Source organism: Macrobrachium rosenbergii, chromosome 41, assembly GCF_040412425.1.
Source record: "Macrobrachium rosenbergii isolate ZJJX-2024 chromosome 41, ASM4041242v1, whole genome shotgun sequence".
Taxonomy (NCBI): Eukaryota; Metazoa; Arthropoda; class Malacostraca; order Decapoda; family Palaemonidae; genus Macrobrachium; species Macrobrachium rosenbergii.
This window is the reverse complement of record NC_089781.1, coordinates 3,067,540-3,086,937: the sequence shown is the minus strand read 5'-3', so window position 1 is coordinate 3,086,937 and position 19,398 is coordinate 3,067,540. Positions and strand designations below refer to the sequence as shown.

Genomic DNA, 19,398 nt, shown 5'->3' with positions numbered 1-19,398 from the left:
GAATAAAGTACTATAAACATCCAGTCTCACATATTTTAAGTGATATTGTGAGTGAATTAAGAACAAAATGTATATAATCACAGTCAAATAAGCACTGTGGAGCTTCAGTTGTGATGTCAGTAAGGGTAAAACCACTTATTAAAGGTAAAAATGCATTTCAATGACGGGAATTCCATGTCTCATACTTTCACTAGTATAGGCAACAAAATGTTCTTTTATCATGCTGATTACAACTAAAATATTGAGTAATATCGATAAACATTACATATATATGCAATTAGTGTTCAGTACACCTATAAATGAGTGCTGGGAAGGAAGTGTCCAATCGCCATTCAGGTTGCATCAGCATTTCAGGGGACACCATATTAGATTCAAAATTGCCTTCAACACTTATTTACGAAGACGTGGCATGCTTATTTTAGTTCATATAGCAGTTTCCTATAGCTGATTTTATTAATGAAACTTCAATTTGTTGTTTCTCCAATTAAATATCGAGTGAAAAGTGAAAATTCAGCCACCGGTGTGTGTCATGCCCGACTGTTTACCCTGTTACTTTGGAAATTGATTTTTCCTTTAATGTTTTGGTTGCTTATCAAGAATTAGCATTTTTTTTTGTTGGTCGACTATAATTAAGCTGTAATTAACCTCAGAAGTTGTATGCTGGCCATCCTGAAATGCTATTGTGCATGCACAGTCTTATAGGTGATTAACTATATTCACCTTGACCAAGAACAATATGACCTGGGCCTAGTGCTTTTAAGGCCAGGTACTCACAATCAGGTTTACCTGTCAGTTCACCTGCACACGTTCGACGGATGAGCGTTCACATGAGAAGAGTAGAACTGTCAATCAGACCGTCAATTCGAAGTCGTGGTCTTCAGTTCTCACCTTGCCTTCGTTGTGGCTACATTACATGGCCCCGATGAAAACTCCACTGGCTTTTGAGGGGTGGAGCTATATAGAGTAGCTGCTGTGGTAAATCACATAATAATAGGAAAGAGCAAAAAGCTGTAAAAGAGTATGGCCTAAATATTGCTTATGAAAGAAAGATGTTTATTTTCATAGAATATTAATGAATAAGTTAAGATTAAAAAGGCAGGACACTGGCATAGGCCTATACCAAATTGTCTGTATCTTGGGGAAATATTTTTTTTATTTTTATTATATGATTTGGACTCACATCTGTCTACAAATAGCACTGCAGGGTCTAACAATGAAATGAATTAGGCCTATACATAGTTTAGCCTATTCATATTCTGGTCCGAGCAGGTGAGATCCTTCCCAGGCAAAATCCAGCGGCAAACCGTCACAGAATGGTTGCTTACCCGTCCACACATGCCATCACCTATCATTCGGTCGGATCAGCTTTAGGTAATCCCATCAGTTCATCCATTCTGGTGAGTGGACTGACTTTGCCCATAAACTGTTGTCTGCAAACAAGTTTTAATGGCAGATTCAGTGAACTGACAGGTAAACCTGATCGTGAATATCTGGCCAAAGATCAACTCCAGTCAGCCAGAGAAGGTTAAAAATAGAGGTTGGAGCCAGACAATTTTAACCTCAGCAATTCGGAATAAGAGAAGCAGTTCATTTGATGTTTTAATAGGTTAACATGGTGACGTGACAATTTTTGACCTATTATCATTAAGGGGTAGCCCAGGCGCGTTCATGTGGCTGAACAAATCCCCACCCCCTATGTTCTACTATGTACATATTTTTACCATCAGGATTTATTCCTAGATTTTGACCCACTACTGGTAAGGGGTAGCCCAGGCCAGTCCACATGTTTGAGCTCAATATTACAACCAACATTCCACTATGTCAGTATTCTCACTTTTACTTTGGGCGGTCTGAGAAGGGCTAACCCCCTGGAAGGTTAGGTTAAGGGAAGGTTTGGAAAAGGTGTATCTATGCTGAAATGAATCAAATAATTTTAAGCTGTCTTTAAGAAGGTGCACCATGCCATAAAACCTACATACATGTACTATTGTGAAGTATATATGTTGGGATATCTATAAATTTTCCAGGGTAGCATGCAGAAAGAAAGGTTGGGGTCTTATTTCCATTAGTTCACCTCTTAGTGAAACGTACCTTAAAAGAAAAGTTATCCTAAATCATCCAAAAACCCACTTACCTAGTCAATCTCTATGTGTTTGGTGAGTGCCAACTTATTCTGCAGAAAGTAGCTTTTTCAAAGTCCCCAGTTGATATAAATGATGTCATGCAGTACTGCTCCGTAGTGTGTTACACCACTTGCCCGATTAGGCTGCTTGGAGGTGGGGAATTTTAATCCATGCAGAACAGTGGGACACTGTCTATAAAACAATTCCTGTATTTGAACCTAAAATTTAAAAATCCACCTTTAATGACTGCTCCTAAAGTTTAACCCTCTCCCCCCTGTAAATATTTTCCCCCATAGGTTGAAAGTGTTTATTTTGGAGTTTGGTTTTTTTTCCATGGAATGTGAATTTTTATGTGTCCCCAATTTTTGTGAACTGTGTCATGACTGCGTGTGGCACCTAAATAATGTTATTACCAAGTCACAGGAATCTTGAACCTGTCCAATCCTAGTTGCAGTTAACCTAGGTCATCTCCTAGGCCTCCTGTTTATTTCAAATCCAGCTAATTAAAATCAATTCTGATCAGTATGGTTCATGGACCAACACTTCAACCCATACTCAGGCGTTCTTTCTTAGTTGAATTGCTACAGTGGAAAGATGTGACATTACCCTTCCAACTCAATCAAAACATGAACTGATCCTTTTTTCCCCCAATGGGTGAAAACTTTCCAGTGTTTATATCTTCAGTTTCTTTACCTGTCAAAAGTGAGAGCACTCCAAATTCACAAAATTTTTAAATTGAAATTGATTGGTGTGGGTGAAATTTGTTGAATAGTATATTGGCACTGACTACTGCTGTTCCAAGAAGTTCAAAAGCCCCTTTCTTGTACCGCTTCCTAACTTTTCGTACATACAAAGTTTCTGGGGGAGAACAACAGCATCTTGCCATACAGTATTTACATTTGATTCAGGTGATTGTGGTTTGAGCCACTGATGGCAAAATACCATCATCCTCTGATTCGCTATAGCTACTAATTTCTTCATCTTCTAAATAAAGTCAGGTTCACTTTGGAAGGAAACTGAATTTTCATCAAAGTTGTAATCATCATCTGATGGTGATTCTGCATGACCATGAAAATTTTGTAGTTTTTAAATACTGATTTACGTAGACACTTTCTTACTGAGTAGAATTTCCTTCATCCATACGTAATGCAGGCTTTCTATATATATATATATATAACAGGCGGAGGTTTCTCGAAACCCAGCAGTACTATGAAGGCAGGGTAAGGACACAAACAGGTCAAGAAAGTCATATTTACTCAGTTGCAATGTTTCGAAGCACACCAGCAGGCATCATTTTCAAGCTAAAAGTAAGAATACCTAATTAGTACAATAAAATTAAGTGACAAATATTAAAATACACAATATAAGTTACATTAAAACAACCACAGTTAAAAATATGAATAAGGACCAACTGTTGAGTGTGGAGGCAGAGGAAGGACTGACCAAAAATGTACAGTTCACGAGAGATAGAGAGGTGTAGATGTAGCTATAGTGAATCAGAGGATGATGGTATTTTGTCGTCAGTGGCTCAAACAAGAATCACCTGAATCAAATGTAAATACTGTATGGCAAGATGCTGTTGTTCTCTCCCAGAAACTTTGTATGTACGAAAAGTTAGGAAGCGGTACAAAAAAGGGGCTTTCGAACTTCTTGGAACAGCAGTAGTCAGTGCCTATACACTCTTCAGATGAGTTCTAATGTTACTAGGATGTATATAAAATGTGTCATACTGTATTGATATACTCATGATTTTCAGCCCTTGAAAAGTTTATATTCAAAACATTTTTGAAATACTGTACTTTTTTGCTTACTTTTAACATGGTCACATTATCATGAATATGACAAACATTTTTCCTTTATATATCAGGAAGGTTGCTTTTATTTTTTTACTTTTATGAAATTCAATGATTAAACTTTGATTTGCTGCATTTTATGGTATTTCTAACCCTTTTATATATATGTATAAAATGAAAGTTAAAAATCATAAAAATCTTGTTTACAATGCACCACCAATGGTACATATGGCAGTTAACGTGTTAATGTGAATTAAGTGAAAAAGCATGATGAGTCAGTTTTCTTCATATATTTTGAAGGGATGTTGATTTCTTTAAATACAGCTATCCTGTGCAATATAGTTAAAACTGGCATTCCTTTCCAATATTTTTTCCCAGTTAGTATTATATATCAGTTCTCCATTATGACTGAATATTCGCACATACTGTTCTCCTTAGACTTCTGTATAATTTTCTTTGATTTGCATCTTAAATATTATGAATTTTCTTTTGTTGTGTGTAATTATTCCAGCCTCATTGTTTCAACGGAAACCCATTATGATAGCTTAAACTGGAGTAACAAAGAAGTTTAGTTGTTTACTTTAACTTAAACTCCACCATCATATTAGATTAAGTGCTCAATATGCAGCAAGTGAATGAATATCACCAGAAACTCATAAATGAGTTGGTTACGAATTGTTTGAATTTTTTTGATTTTTTTGTATGCCTATGGAAATTAAGTTATTTTATTATTCATTTACTAGTAAATTATGTTACTGTAAGTGGTTATAAGAGACGATTGGTTTTAGCTGTAATTAATGCGTATAGGTAAATAACAGGGAAATAGGTTCTTATCCCTATAGGAAAATGTCAAGGAACTTCATTTTTTATTATGTATAGATGACAAAACTAAGTTTTGATTGCCATTGTTTTAGCAATGGTGTAACTTTCCAGTAACATGGCAGGATGGTAAATATTTCAGTTCCCTAACCGTAGTTAGTATACCCTAATTATTTGTTTCTGTTTAACAGGAAAATGGAGGTGGCAAAAAATTCAAGTAATCCAGCTGTGAAAAGAAAAGCTGAAGAAGTAACTTCAATGGAGGTGAGTTGTTTATTTGTTCTTGACCAGACTGTAAGTTTTCTACCTTTACATTGCCCATTGTTTGTAATTTAATATTCTTTCTTATACAAGTATTCCAGGAAATTGTGCAGAGGCTGTAAAAAATACTGAGGTACCAAAGAATGAGTTGGTCTGGACATGTGATGAGAAGGGATAAGGAACAGGTAGTCAGAAGTAGTAGATATAGAAATAGTACGATGGAGACCATCAGGAAGGCTTAGGTAGTCATTGAAAAAAGTGGGTAAATGAAGACCTAGATCAAATAGGAATTCAGGGGGAAAAAAGCACAGGAGAAAAGGGAGAGGAAGAATTCATGCCACACCTTAGCAGTTAAAACGAAAAGCTGATGTTAACATTTTTGTGGAGATGATGTTTTAGCATTCAGGGGTCACTGTACAGATTGGAGAATGGTTCATAGGATTCAAACAGATGACCATGGCAATGACACTTTTTGCTTTTATTTTCTTTTTATCCATTACTTTATAGGCTAGTTTTAGAAATTACAGTTTATGTATAATGTTGGATTCTGTATTGGTCGAAGCTCCATTTCAGCTAAATCTTATGCACAACTGTCTCTGTTTGCTATGAGATTTTGTGTAATTTCCATAAATGTTTTCATTAGTGTATATTTGTATTGATACTTTTTATAATATGGTACATGGCCATTTCTTTAATAAATATGAAATTATCCCTTTTATTAAAAATCATGACTCATTATTAAGCGTTATGTTGTATTCAGGTTTGAAAAAAGAGAAGCAGTGCAGTACAAAGGATTACTGTACAGTATTATTAATAGGAAAGAAGACTGTTTTCATATACAGTAGCATCTACATTGTAATAATATGTCTTATTCACTGTATTGTTTGTGACCTACTACTGATCAAGATTGTAAAGTTGTGATTTTATTGATGAAGAAACACATGTAATTATGAATTTTTGCTAAGGTGTAATGAATGACAGCAAATTTCTATTGCAACAGTTTATTATATACATTACTAAGCTCAAAATTATAGTAGGTTTTTTGCTTAGTATTACCATAGTTTTTCAGTGCTTGGGAATAGGGAAGATTTATTAAAGTTTTGTTTCTATTGTATCGTCATCATTAGCATCATTTACCTTCAGCTTTTATATACAGTACAATATATGGCTTCTCTGAATACAGGTTGAAGAGAAAGATGTCAAGAGGCCCAACTTCCCTCCTGCCAGCAAGGAACAGACTGTCACAAAAGAGATGCGGAAGATTTATGTCCCAAACAACAGGTAATTCATGCAATATTGCTTTGTTTTCATGAACATTATGTATGGTTTATGAATTTCAGTCAAAAGATAAATGATTTTTTAGAAGAACTTGGTATTGCTACCCATCAAGTTGGACAAGATAATTGGAAAAATAATTTGTTAGATGGGGGAAATTATATGTAAATAACCATAGAATCATCTGTTCATGCTTGGCTGTACAGCTTGTAGATTTGAGCTTTAGTACAGTATTTAATTATTCTTATTTTTCTTTATATTTATTCTCTCTAATTGTTTGTTTATTCACATGCTTTTGAAGTATTTTCTTATATTAAGTAGAGAACAAACCAAACACACTATAGGTTACATGTCCTACTCTGTGCTTCTTTAAAGTATTCACTCACAACTTGGTTATATACCTTTCATAGTACAATAATTTTTATGTATGATAGCAAGTTACTTAAATTTATTGAATATAGGATCATTTAAATCACTAATAAAAGTAAGTTAACTTCCTTTTCCAGCAAGAGACTGATAGAGATCCTTTAATGATACAGGGAAATATTGGTAACTGAGTACTGTCAATGTATAGCAAAATAGTTGAACTTATGATTATGATTGTAGTAGTGTATGTTCATGCAAAAAGTGAAATTGTTTTAGACTGGAGTCAAATAATATTTTGGCCAAGGTGTGTAGCTGTTGGTAAAATATGACACTACCTTTGTGAAGAAAGAATTTGGTTTTGAGAATTATAGAAAAATACCTTGGGAAGATACCATACGAGTTGCATATTATCATAGATTAAGGTTTTGTAATTAGCAGAAGAATTTTGATGATTTTACAGTTAGATCCTTTTTTGCCTTAACATTGAAGTGATAGAGAAATGTTTGCTCTTGTATGCCGAAAACAAGCTGAGCCTTGGTAGAAAAATTAATTTCTTTATTCCCTTTTTTTTTTTTGAGTGCCTTATTGTGGGCTGAGATTTGATCATTTACATTACAGGGTTTAAAATAACAAGTACTTTCGTTACAATAAAAAAAAATGTTTTTAAAAATGTATGAATGTTAACAATTTTCTCTTTTTCAGGTATACCCCACTTAAAGATAACTGGGAAAAGCTCTACTCACCAATTGTAGAATATCTCAAGCTCCAAATAAGGTTTAATTTGAAGACAAGAAATGTTGAAATCAGAGTAAGTATTGTCAAGTAGCTGGATCATTAAGGTTTACAATACAGTAACCCCCTTGTTTAACCACATTAATAGGTCCCAGGGAGGTCTGGTTATGTTCAAAACAGATATAGGAACAGTAAATAGCCAAGGCCAAGCCACCTCCAAATCCTAACCTAACTCTGGCTAGCCTATGCAAATGTTGACTAAATTTAAAAAACATAAAGAATCCTAAAAAATTATATATATTAATGCTCTACACAAACATCCAAAAGATATGACATTTAGCAAGCAAAATGCCTCATGCAAGACTTTCCTCACAATAGGCTAGCTAACTGAAACTTTATTCACACACAAGTAACTTCATCAGCAGTATAAGTAATGTAAGTGTGTGCCACGTTGTTTGGATTTTGACTGATCTGAGCCAAGTGGGGCTGAGATTTCCTCAGTGACAAAATATAGAGAAATATATGATTAATGGGTTTGTGTGACAAATAATTTTATTTCCTTGTAACATGATTTTTGTTATACAGTACTTTACGTAAAATTAAGGTACTGCATAGCTTAGGTTTAATAGAAACTTTGGGAGTCTACCCTTGTACATGAAAGCCAACTGTCTGTAAAATGCTGATTGCTTACTAGCCTAACCTATTGTGAGCTTTCAAAGCAGTGGCTCAGTAGAACATGGCATCTATATTTGCCCAAAGACATTTTCCAGTTTCCAACAATTGTTTAGACCTGTAACCTAAAAGATAATACTTTAAGTTTTGTTCATGAGACTTACCTGTCAGATATATATATAGCTGTATTCTCCGAAGTCCGACAGAATTTCAAAATTCATGGACGGCACACGCAGTGGCCGGGCAGGTGGTTAGTACCCATTCCTGCCGCTGGGAGGCGGTATCAGGAACCATTCCCATTTTCTATTCAGATTTTCTCTGTCGCCGGACTGTCAACACCTGTTGTCAGTTCCTCCGCCATTTGGATTTTGAAATTTGTTGTCACTTAAGTATTTTGGTTGTTTTTGGTATTCAACTGGATCTGTGACTTGGCATACACTCTTTGTGGACCGTTTTGATTTTGCTTTTGACTTTTCTTATAATTAAGATGTCTTACCTCTAGCTATTGAGTCTGTAGCTTGGTGAATGTAAGGTGAGGCTATCGAGAGACTTCATTAGTTCCTCACACTTTATGTATGATATGTAAGGGTGTTCAATGCTCTATGATAATCGGTAATGAATGTGGGATTGTCTGAGGGTGAGTGGAAGAAATATGAAGCCTATATGCTTAAATTGGAGCGTGATAGGCTGAGGAGATCTTCCTCCTAGAGTGCATCCTTTGATGGACAGTCAGGTTTTCTCCACTAGTAACCCTGTAGTAACAGTACTAACCCTGTAGTTTGTTGCTGCAAAAGGTAATTCCCTGGCTCTCGTTTTGGAGTCAATGCGTGGAAACTAAAGTCTTGCAATTCAAACGCATAGTGTTTGCTAGTGCCCCTTGTTGTGGAGGGGGCGTCAGATCGGCCCTATAATGCCTCTAGGCCTGGACCTCTGTCGAACTCCCAGGACCAGGGAGGGGGCATGTCGAAGGAATGAGGGTTCAAGGGGGCTTCCCACCGATCTGGCGCCCCATCATCAGGCCCTGATGATGCTACCCAGGCTGCCAGGGATCGTGCACAGGCACGCATCCTGAAGGATTGCTTCTTCGTCCTCCGACACGTCCTCCCGCCTCGGGTTGGAGCTCTCAGGGACTCTGCCCTCTTAAGAGAAGCTTAGAGGAGAGGGCGTTCACGGGCTCTTCCTCTGGACGTTTGTGCTCTTCCCGAAGTTGCGTGGATATTCCTCTGCAGAAGAGAATAAAGTGTTTTTCGGATGATGACGCTACTCGACCCCCCTTGCGATGCATTTGCACCTGTCGCACGTCAGGATCTCACTCTACTTGGACGACTGGTTGATTCGAGCATCGTCGAAGCGAAGGTATCTGGAGGACCTTCAGTTGACTCTGCAACTCGTGAAGTCCCTGGGACTTCTGGTCTGTGGAAAAGTCGCAGCTGATCCCCTCACTGTCCATTGTGTCTGGGAATTCAGATGTATTCAGCGGCTTTTATAGCGTCTCCGTCGCAAGAACGGCAACTTCTATGTACGAAAAAGTCTCGGCCTTCTTGGAAAAGGAAACATGCTCGGTGAGGGAATGAATGAGTCTGCTGGGGACCATTTCCTCGCTGGAGAAGTTTGTTTCAATGGGGAGTCTGCATCTCAGGCCTCTTCAGTTCTTTCTGTTGGAGAACTGGCAAAACAAGGAAGACTTGAAAGAGGAATTGAGAATTCTTCCTTCTATAAAAGAGATCTGTAGTGGTGGCTCGATCCAACGAAATTGCAGAAAGGATCTCCCTCAAGCTTCTGAACCCCGACCTAGTGTTGTTTTTCCGACGGGTCGTCAACAGGTTGGGGGGCAACACTAGAGGGAGAGGAAGTGTTAGGAACCTGGAGAGAGGAACAGGTGTCCTGGCACATCAACTTCAAAGATTTGGCAGCTATCTTTTAGCTCTCCAATTCTTCAAGGTCCAAGTTTGCAATCGTGTAGTTCTAGCAAACTCGGACAATACTACTTGTTCCCTGTTCAGCCTTGCAAGAGAGATTATTCTTTGAGCCTATGCTCGCAACATTTCGATTCTCACAAGTTTTGTTGCAGGGTTCGAAAATGTTCGAGCAGACCTGCTCTGTTGGCGCCATCAACTCCTGCCGAAGGAATGGACCCTTCATCAGGAGGTTTGCCAAGATTTTTGGAAATTTTGGGGTCGCCATCTTGTGGATCTTTTCACGACCTCAAGAACAGCGAGGCTCCTCTATAAAGCTCATCTGTACTCGACCGGGGGCAGTTGCGATAGATGCTCTTCTCTGGGATTGGACGGGAATAGATGTTTACGCCTTTTCCCCGTTCTAAATTCTGGGAGAAGTCATACGCAAGTTCGCGGCCTCACAAGGGACGCAGGATGACTCTCATCCCCACGTTTTGGCCTTCGAACCACTGGTTCTCGGAGTTTCTCTTCTGGTTGGTAGACGTTCCGAGGACCCTTCCTATGAGAGCAGACCTGCTCATACAAACCCACTTCTCGAGATATCTTCAAATCTCCCGCTCTGAACCTGACTGCTTTCAGACTATCGAAACTTGGTCAGAGCGAAGGGTTTTTCTGGCCAGGTGGCACGGGCCATCGCTAGAGCCAGAAGTTCTTCATCTAAAAGGATATATCTAGCGAAGTGAGCAACCTTCAAAGGTTGGTGTAGAAAGAAGGGCTTTTCCTCTTCCTCTATCACTGTGAGCCAGGTTGCAGATTTTCTCCTTTACTTAAGAGAAAAACTCAGGTATAGCAGTTCCGACTATCAAGTGTTATCGGAGCATGCTTTCATTGTTTTCAGACACAGAGGATTAGATTTGTCTGACAATAAGGACCTCCACGATCTTACGAGCTCTTTCAAGACGTCCAAGGTTCCTCAGCTAATTCCCCCTGCTTGGAACTTGGACGTAGTGCTCAAGTTTTTGATGTTTAGTCCTTTTGAGCCTCTCCACTCTGCATCTCTTAAGGATGTTACTCAAACGGCATTCCTCACGGCTCTGGCGACGGCGAAGAGAGTGAGCGAAGTTCAGGCCATCATGTGGGCTTCAAGGAACACAATGCTGTCTATTCTTTAAGCCCTAAGTTCTTGGCTAAGAATGATAGGTCTTCTAACCCTTGGCCTAGACACTTTAAAATTAAAGGTTTAGCAGACCTTATTGGACAGGAACCTGAGGGAGTTCTATGTCCAGTTAGAGCTCTCAAGTACTACCTTAAAAGAACAGGACACTCGTGGTCCCTCGGATAATTTATGGTGTTCTGTGAGGCAACCAGTTAAACCTATGTCGAAGAATGCACTGGCATTCTTCATTAGGGACGTCATTAAGGACGCACACTCTAGTTGTGACGACTCCAACTTCAAGTTGTTGAGAGTTAATGCTCACGAGGTGAGGGCAGTTGCTACCTCCATGGCGTTCAAGAAAAATATGGTACTCAGTGACATTCTCAGTGCCACATTTTGGCGAAGTCAATTCGGTGTTTGCCTCACACTCTTGGCAAGATGTTTAGGTAGCATACGAAAATTGCTTTTCGCTGGGACCATACATTGCTGCTTCAGCAACCTTGGGGACAGGGGTAACTCTGATCCTATCCCTTTAATTGTTTTTATGGTTGTTGGGTCGACTACTGGAGGCAGTCTTCCCAATCCTTTGCAAACTAACGCTTTAGGTGTTGGTTAGGTGGTTAGTAATGCTCTTTTTGTCCTCTTTGTATGGTCTATGATCTAGTCACATTGTGGTCACGCCCCGTTGACAGATCATCTAGAAGTTGCCAGCTATATAGGTCACTACCTCGCTGGGGTCTCTAGTAAAGCAGAAGCAGACTAGAGTGACAGTAACCACTCAGTCAGCTACGCTATCAGATAAGGAACCAAAATAATTTTACCAATAATTGGTTTTTTCCTAATTCTTGGCTGTCTCTACCCCCTCCAAAGGTGGTATTCAGCTATATATATATCTGACAGGTAAGTCTCATGAACAAAATGATATTTTAATGATAAAATAAAGTTTGTTCATACTTACCTGGCAGATATATATATTCATATTGCCCTCCCTCCTCCCCTCAGGAGTCAGTGGCGTTAGAAAATCTGAATAGAAAATGGGAATGGTTCCTGATACCCGCCTCCCAGCGGCGGGAATGGGTACTAACCACCTGCCCGGCCACTGTGTGTGCCGCGAATTTTGAAATTCTGTCGGACTTCGGAGAATACAGCTATATATATATCTGCCAGGTAAGTATGAACAAACTTTATTTTATCATTAAAATATCATATTTCTGCCCTAACCATAACTGTTCACTTGAAAACTTATCAGAAGCTAAGCAATAAAGAAACTTAGCCTGTAAGTAGATCACACACTACATAAAGATTTATGATAAATATAGTATTGAATATTCAAATCTTGCTTACCTTCATCAGAGAGACACTATAAGAATTGCTGTCAATGGCCCAACAACATATAGTCAGAACTTGGAAGGCAGGCTGACAAGGCATTTTACTGGTTTTGTAACACAACACTGATAAAATTAATATAATCATGAAAAGATGAGTGTGGGGATCAGTCACAGAACTGAAAACATTGACACAACCACCAATGGTCAAACAGTGTGGCTGTTGTACTGTGTCTGTCATACTCTCATAAAATATTCTTTTGTAAGTTTCTAAAATTGATTAATATGTTTACAAGTATACTGTACCCTGTAGTGTAGGCCAGTGTGTTACTCACTGAAATTTATAATTATGGGGTCTGTAATTTGGAGGTTCCAGTATGCTTTACTAAAAAGTATTGAGAAGGTTGTATATTTAGAGAAATAATGCAAAATTACTGTGTATAGGTTTTAAATTGACCTATATTATAAGTCATCATTGTAGGTCAGTTTCTTCAAATTGCTATTCATTTTTTGTCAGACTGGTCCAGAAACAGAAGATCCTAACAGTATACAGAAGGCAGCTGATTTTATACAAGCATTTGTTTATGGATTTGATGTCGATGATGCCTTGGCTTTAGTCCGTCTTGATGATCTATACCTTGAAAGTTTTGATGTTAAGGATGGTAAGTTCAGTGTTTAGTTGTTCAGTAATATCCCCTGTTATGTCTTTGTTTTCTGGTGGGTTTTTGTTAAAAATAATAGGGAAAAATAAAAATTGACTTAAACCAATTTATGCAACCTTAAAGGCAGTCATCAACCAATGTTATAAAGCCATAAAAATTCAAAAATCACCTAAATGTGGATGTCTAGTTACTCCCGCTTCCTCTCTTGCCCCATGAATCATTATTTTACTCCAAGTTTAGATAAAGTTAATATCCCTTAATGAACTGTAGTTAATATAATTGTATATAAGGAAGTATAGTGCATTGCATATTTACTAAAGATTTCAAGCAGTCATACACCATATAGTAAGTTCAAGTAGTTTATAATGTTTTTGGACAGTAAGAATTTGAAATAGTTGTATGCTATATCGAATAAACAACAATACTGTATTGTTGTAATATAGTCACCACTTTATGAACATTCAGAGATACGAACAGACAGGGTCGCTAGTTGAAATTGTGTTTGGAGCGCTCCCCTTTGCACCTATAAGTTCAAATTTTGCTCTGTGTGCCTATTCTGCCAAGGTTTTGCAAAGAGCAGAAGAACCTGCTCCTTTAACCCATTCCCTGATTATCCTGAGTGTTCTCGTGATTACTTACCATGCATTATTCTTACAATCATGAGAATACTCATATTCCCACTTATTTCTATCTTCCTGATTTAACTCGTTCTTTGATAAATTCTCATTTTTAGCTTTCTGTAAAAGGAAACTATTTTGCCAGCTTTTGTTTGTCTGTCCACACTTTTTCTGTCCGCCTTCAGATCATAAAAGCTACTGAGGATGGAGGCCTGCAATTGATATGTTGCTCATCCACCCTTCAATCATCAAACATACCAAATTGCAACCATCTAGCCTCCGTAGTTTTTATTTTACTTAAGGTTAAAGTTAGCCATAATCATGCTTCTGGGGAACGACATAGGATAGGCCACCACCAGGCCGTGGTTAAAGTTTCATGGGCCATGGCTCATACAGCATTATATCATTACCACCAAAAGATAGATCCATTTTCGGTGGCCTTGGTTATGCGCTGTAGCGTCTGTGCCATACAGGGTATATATCTGGAGATGCCATCTGTATACAGTACAGTACTACATAGTTCGGTGGTCTTCCACCAGGGCGGCGCTGCAGAGCGTTGCAGCCATCTTTAAAGGTCTGATAACTGCTCAACTTGAACAGGGGTTTAGTGCGATTGTGAATTTCTTTTATCCTGAATGTTTAATGAGTAAATGTTTAGTGAATGTTTATGAGTAAGTGTTTAGTGAATGTTTAGTGTTTGGGGTTTAGTGAATGTTTAGTGTTTAAGTATTCAGTATTTAGGGCTTACTGAATATTTTGTAAAATGTTAGTGTTTAGTGATGTTTAGTGTGTAAGTGTTTAGTGAGTGTTTAGGGTTTAGTGAATGTTTAGTGTGCAAGCATTGAGTGAATGTTTATGTGTAAATATTCATTGAATGTTTAGCAAGTGTTTAGGGTTTAGTGAATGTTAGTGTTTAGAGAACGTTTAGTGTGTAAGTACTCACTGAATATTTAGTGAGTGTTTAGGGTTCAGTGAATTTTTAGTGTGTAAGTGTTTAGGGTTTAGTGAATGTTTAGTGTGTAAGTGTTTAAGGTTTAGTGAATGTTTGGTGTGTAAGTATTCAGTGAATTTTTAGTGAGTGTTTAGGATTTAGTGAATGTTTTGTGAATGTTAGTGTTTAGTGAATGTTTACTGTGCAAGTATTCAGTAAATGCTTAGGGTTTAGAGAATGTTTAGTGTATAAGTGTTCAGTTAGTGTTTAGGGTTTAGTGAATGTTTTGTGAATGTTAATGTTTAGTGTGCAAGTGTTTAATGAGTGATTAGTGAATATTCAGTAACTTTTTAGTGTTTAATGAGAGTTTAGGGTTTAGTGAGTGCTTAGTGAATGTTTAGTGAGCATTTAGTGTATGGTGAGTACTTAGTGAACGTTTAGTGCATAGTAAGTGTTTAGTGTTTAATGAATGTTTAGGATTAGTGAGTGTTTAGTGAATGTTTACTGGGTGTTTGGTGTACCGTGAGTATTTAGTGTTTTATGATCATTTAGTGAACATTTAGTTAGTATTATTGAATGTGAGTGTTTAGTGTTTAGTATTATTGAGTGTGAGTGTATAGTAATTGTGAGTGTTTAATGAGTGTGAGTGTGTAGTAAGTGTGTGTGTGTGTGTGTTTAGTGAGTGTGAGTGTAAATTAAGTGAGTGTTTAGTAAGTGTGTAGTGAGTGTTAGTGTTTAGTGATTGTACATTACCGTTTAGTTAGTGTTTAGTGACTGTATGCAAAGAAAGTCTTGTAATTTACAGGAACCATTTATGCTAGACATTGCTTAGATCCAAGAGCAGATGCTTAGGCCTTGACCACAAGGATTGGAGTGCTTAAGGCCATACTTCACCTCTGACACAAAAATATTGATAAAAAAAATATTTAATATTTCCATCTAATTCTTTCAGGGTACAATCATAATACCATTGCCAACTTTCTGTGAGCATAAGAACATGATATTTCCGTCCATCCGTCTGTCGTATGACGTCACAAACGTATAGTGGTATTATTTATCCTAGACACACCTAATTTTGCGTGTAGATACTCAAATATCATACAATCGACATGTAATTTCGTTTTTCTTAAAATCTCAAACAAATAAAGATATATGCAAGTCATAAAAGTATGTCACATGTGACATCACGCAAATAGTATTTTTCTTAATGAAATTCCTTGTAGTACTAAAATTTTTCACATTATAAAAAAAAACAAAATTACATGAGAAAGGTACATCCAGTATGCACTCACGTGAGCAATTTCAAGAAGATCCTATTATTTTGGGAATTTTGGCAAATATTTGAAACCAAAAAAGTAGTGTTTTGAGTTATAGCACTTTAAAGTTTTCAGTACCAAGTTGGAACAATGCTTGAAATTTTCAGTACAACATACAGTGAAACCCCCGTATTCGCGGTGGATGCGTCCCACACCCCCCCGCAAATAGCTAAAATCCGCGAATACTTAAAACCCCTCTAAAAACACTTAGAGCTGCCCATTTTGATAGTTTAAACACAGAAAACCCCTGTAAAAATGCATATACCCAAGTACTTTAATAGTTTTATCACAAAAAGTGCATTTATTCATGAAAATTATATGAAAATACAGCAATCAGTGAATATTTCTCTGAAAAATACCGCGAATGGGCGAATTTTCCGCGAATAATGGCTAGATATGTTCCACAGAGAAACCTGCGAATGCGTGAGTCCGCGAATCATGAGAACGCGAATACGGGGGCTTTACTGTATCTTGGTTCTTTATTTCAAATTGGCGTTATTCGTACACACAACATTCTTTAACATATAATGATTCTATACAGTAGACGAAAAATATTCGTGTAATTCTAATATTTACTACAGATTATTGCTACCACCTCACTTTGATTACATGTTCAGATTCACCGCCGTCGGCATCTCTCTCTCTCTCTCTCTCTCTCTCTTTTTTTTTTTTTTTTGCACCTTAAAGGGTAATTTTACGCTTCACTGCTGGGGTGTCATCACAGTGCCAAATCATCGCAGAGGGGTTTTGTTTAACCAGCAATTGACATTGTCTTCACACAGTCTTGACTATGAGGGAGTGTTGGAGAGAGAGAATTGCCAGAAATCACCAGAAAGACATAAAATATTGTCAAGAAAAGGGAAAATAAACTATCGCTGTGTGTGGAAGGGCAGTACTCACGTGCATCCCTTTAAATGGGTTAAGTATGTTGTCCTTTTAAACCACCTGGGTGGAGCTACGGGCCGCGGACTGTTCAAATATATGCTCTAGACTAATGGTTATAGAATGTAAATTTCCATAAATCTTAATTTTGAAATTTTGAAGGTATATCGGCTATTCAGAGGTGTAGTATGGCCTTAAGCCAATCTGTTTTTGTAAGGTAATTTTTCTCTGTGAAATTGGGTCAAGTAGTAATAATAATAATAATATTATTAACCCTTTCCTGCCCAATTGACGTCATATTACGCAATAACCCCCTACCCCCCTTCTTGTCTGACTGACGTAATTGAGCGTAAAATTTACCGACATTTTTCGTACGTGTGGTAGGGGTAAATTTTTTTTATTTTCGGACAGTTGGTAGTTTCCATAGGCTAAAGCATACCTTGGACCGTGTAACTCAGGCGTCGATACGCCAGGCAAGCAGTGCCTATACTGCGCATGCGCAATTCCCTGGCATAGTAAATTTCCCACAATGAAATCAGCTGATCCTACCCACGTTTCTCTCTCGTATCTTACATTTTTTTTTATAAAATGTAGGATTACATTATTGGAAACACTCTGTTTGGTATCCTCTATTTTCTATAAATTTTTTAGTTCCTCTACTGCGCATGCGCAAATCCATGGCGTAGTAAAATTCTCACAATGACATCAGCTGATCGCACCCACGCAGGCCTGACAGGCCACACTTTCTGTCAGAGACCATGCGTTTGCGAGGCTGGGTAAACACGTGTGGCTGTTTACATACAGCGGCGTCAATAGAGAACAGTCTCCAACATGCTTTACAAAGTTTTTACGGTAAAACTAGCGGAAATTTGTTAGTGCATCACATAAGAGATGTCTGGATTTTAGGCAGGGCTCTGAATCTCATTTTTCATTATCATATATATCGATATTTAGAGAATTTTGTTGGCTTTCTCATAAAAAAATAATTCATTCACCCAACTGTTATAGCTTTTGAGCTACTGAACGATAATGTTGACAACGGTAACATTTTTTTTTGTTTCGAACAGCTTATAACGTCAAAATGAAACTGTTGCTGTTACAAAGCCATTTTTCTTGACTCACTTTATTCCTCAACCTTTCTCTACATTTTTGTATATTTACAAAGTAATTTCTATGAAAAAATCTGAGGTAGGGCTCTTCAAAAAAATGTCTAGCGATAACTCTCACCTTATGCCTGGCGTGCGCTCTCTGTTTCTTACCCACTTTTCTATCAATTTTCACCAACTGGACTTATTCGTTTTTCATTTTTTTATATGTCGATATTTAGAGAATTTTCTTGGCTTTCTCATAAAAAATAATTCATTCACCTAACTGTTATAGTTTTTGAGCTACTTAACAATAATGTTGACAACGGTAACTTTTTTTCGTTTCGATCAATTTATAACGTCAAAATGAAACTGTTGCGTTACCAAAGCCATTTTTCTTGACTTTCCCTTTATTCTTCAACTTTTCCTCTACTTTTTCGTATATTTACAAAGTAATTTCTATGAAAAATAACCGAGATAGGGCTCTTCAAAAAAAAAATTTTTCTTGCAATAATTCTCACCATAGGCCGGGCAGAGCGCTCTGTTTCTCACCCTCTTTTTCTATCAATTTTTTTCACCAACTGGACTTATTCGTTTCCGATTTTTATGTCAATATTTAGGAATTTTATTGGCTTTCTCATAAAAATTATTCATTCATTTAACTGTTATAGCTTTTGAGCTACGAACGATAATGTTGACAACGGTAACATTTTTTCGTTTCAATCAAATTATAACGTCAAAATGAAACTGTTGCCGTTACCAAAGCCATTTTCTTGACTCTCACTTTATTCTACAACTTTTCCTCTACATTTTCTTATATTTACAAAGTAATTTCTATGAAAAATAACCGAGATAGGGCTCTTCAAAAAACTTTTTCTAGCGATAATTCTCACCATAGGCCGGGCAAATCGCTCTGTTTCTTACCCTCTTTTCTATAAATTTTTCACCAACTGAACTTATTCGTTTTTCATTGTTTTATATATCAATATTTAGAGAATTTTGTTGGCTTTCTCATAAAAATAATCCATTCGCCTAACTGTTATAGCTTTTGAGCTACTTAACGATAATGTTGACAACGGTAACATTTTTTTCGTTTCAATCAATTTATAACGTCAAAATAAAACTGTTGCCGTTACCAAAGCCATTTTTCTTGACTCTCACTTTATTCTACAACTTTTCCTCTACATTTTCGTATATTTACAAAGTAATTTCTATGAAAAATAACCGAGATAGGGCTCTTCAAAGAAAACTTTTTCTAGCGATAATTCTCACCATACGCCGGGCAAAATCGCTCTGTTTCTTACCCCTTTTCTATAAATTTTTCACCAACTGGACTTATTTGTTTTTCATTGTTTTATATATCAATATTTAGAGAATTTTGTTGGCTTTCTCATAAAAAAATAATCCATTCGCCTAACTGTTATAGCCTTTGAGCTACGAACGATAATGTTGACAACGGTAACATTTTTTTCATTTCAATCAATT

The 19,398-nt window shown here is 37.2% G+C and overlaps 1 protein-coding gene across 2 annotated transcripts in view; it reads left to right on the top strand.

The window, feature by feature from the left end:
• The window catches only part of l(1)G0004 (lethal (1) G0004), a 28,539-nt gene that overhangs the window by 2,929 nt on the left and 6,212 nt on the right, over positions 1 to 19,398 (top strand). Inside the window, exons 1-5 of one of the 2 annotated variants that reach the window (XM_067083798.1) lie at positions 3,309 to 3,430; positions 4,927 to 4,999; positions 6,180 to 6,277; positions 7,340 to 7,445; positions 12,938 to 13,082. In XM_067083798.1, coding sequence (XP_066939899.1) covers positions 4,931 to 4,999; positions 6,180 to 6,277; positions 7,340 to 7,445; positions 12,938 to 13,082 — 418 coding nt within the window. In that variant the 5' untranslated portion in view covers positions 3,309 to 3,430; positions 4,927 to 4,930. Of the gene's footprint in view, positions 1 to 3,308; positions 3,431 to 4,926; positions 5,000 to 6,179; positions 6,278 to 7,339; positions 7,446 to 12,937; positions 13,083 to 19,398 lie in introns of those variants that run through there. The other variant, XM_067083796.1, reaches the window with a different exon arrangement.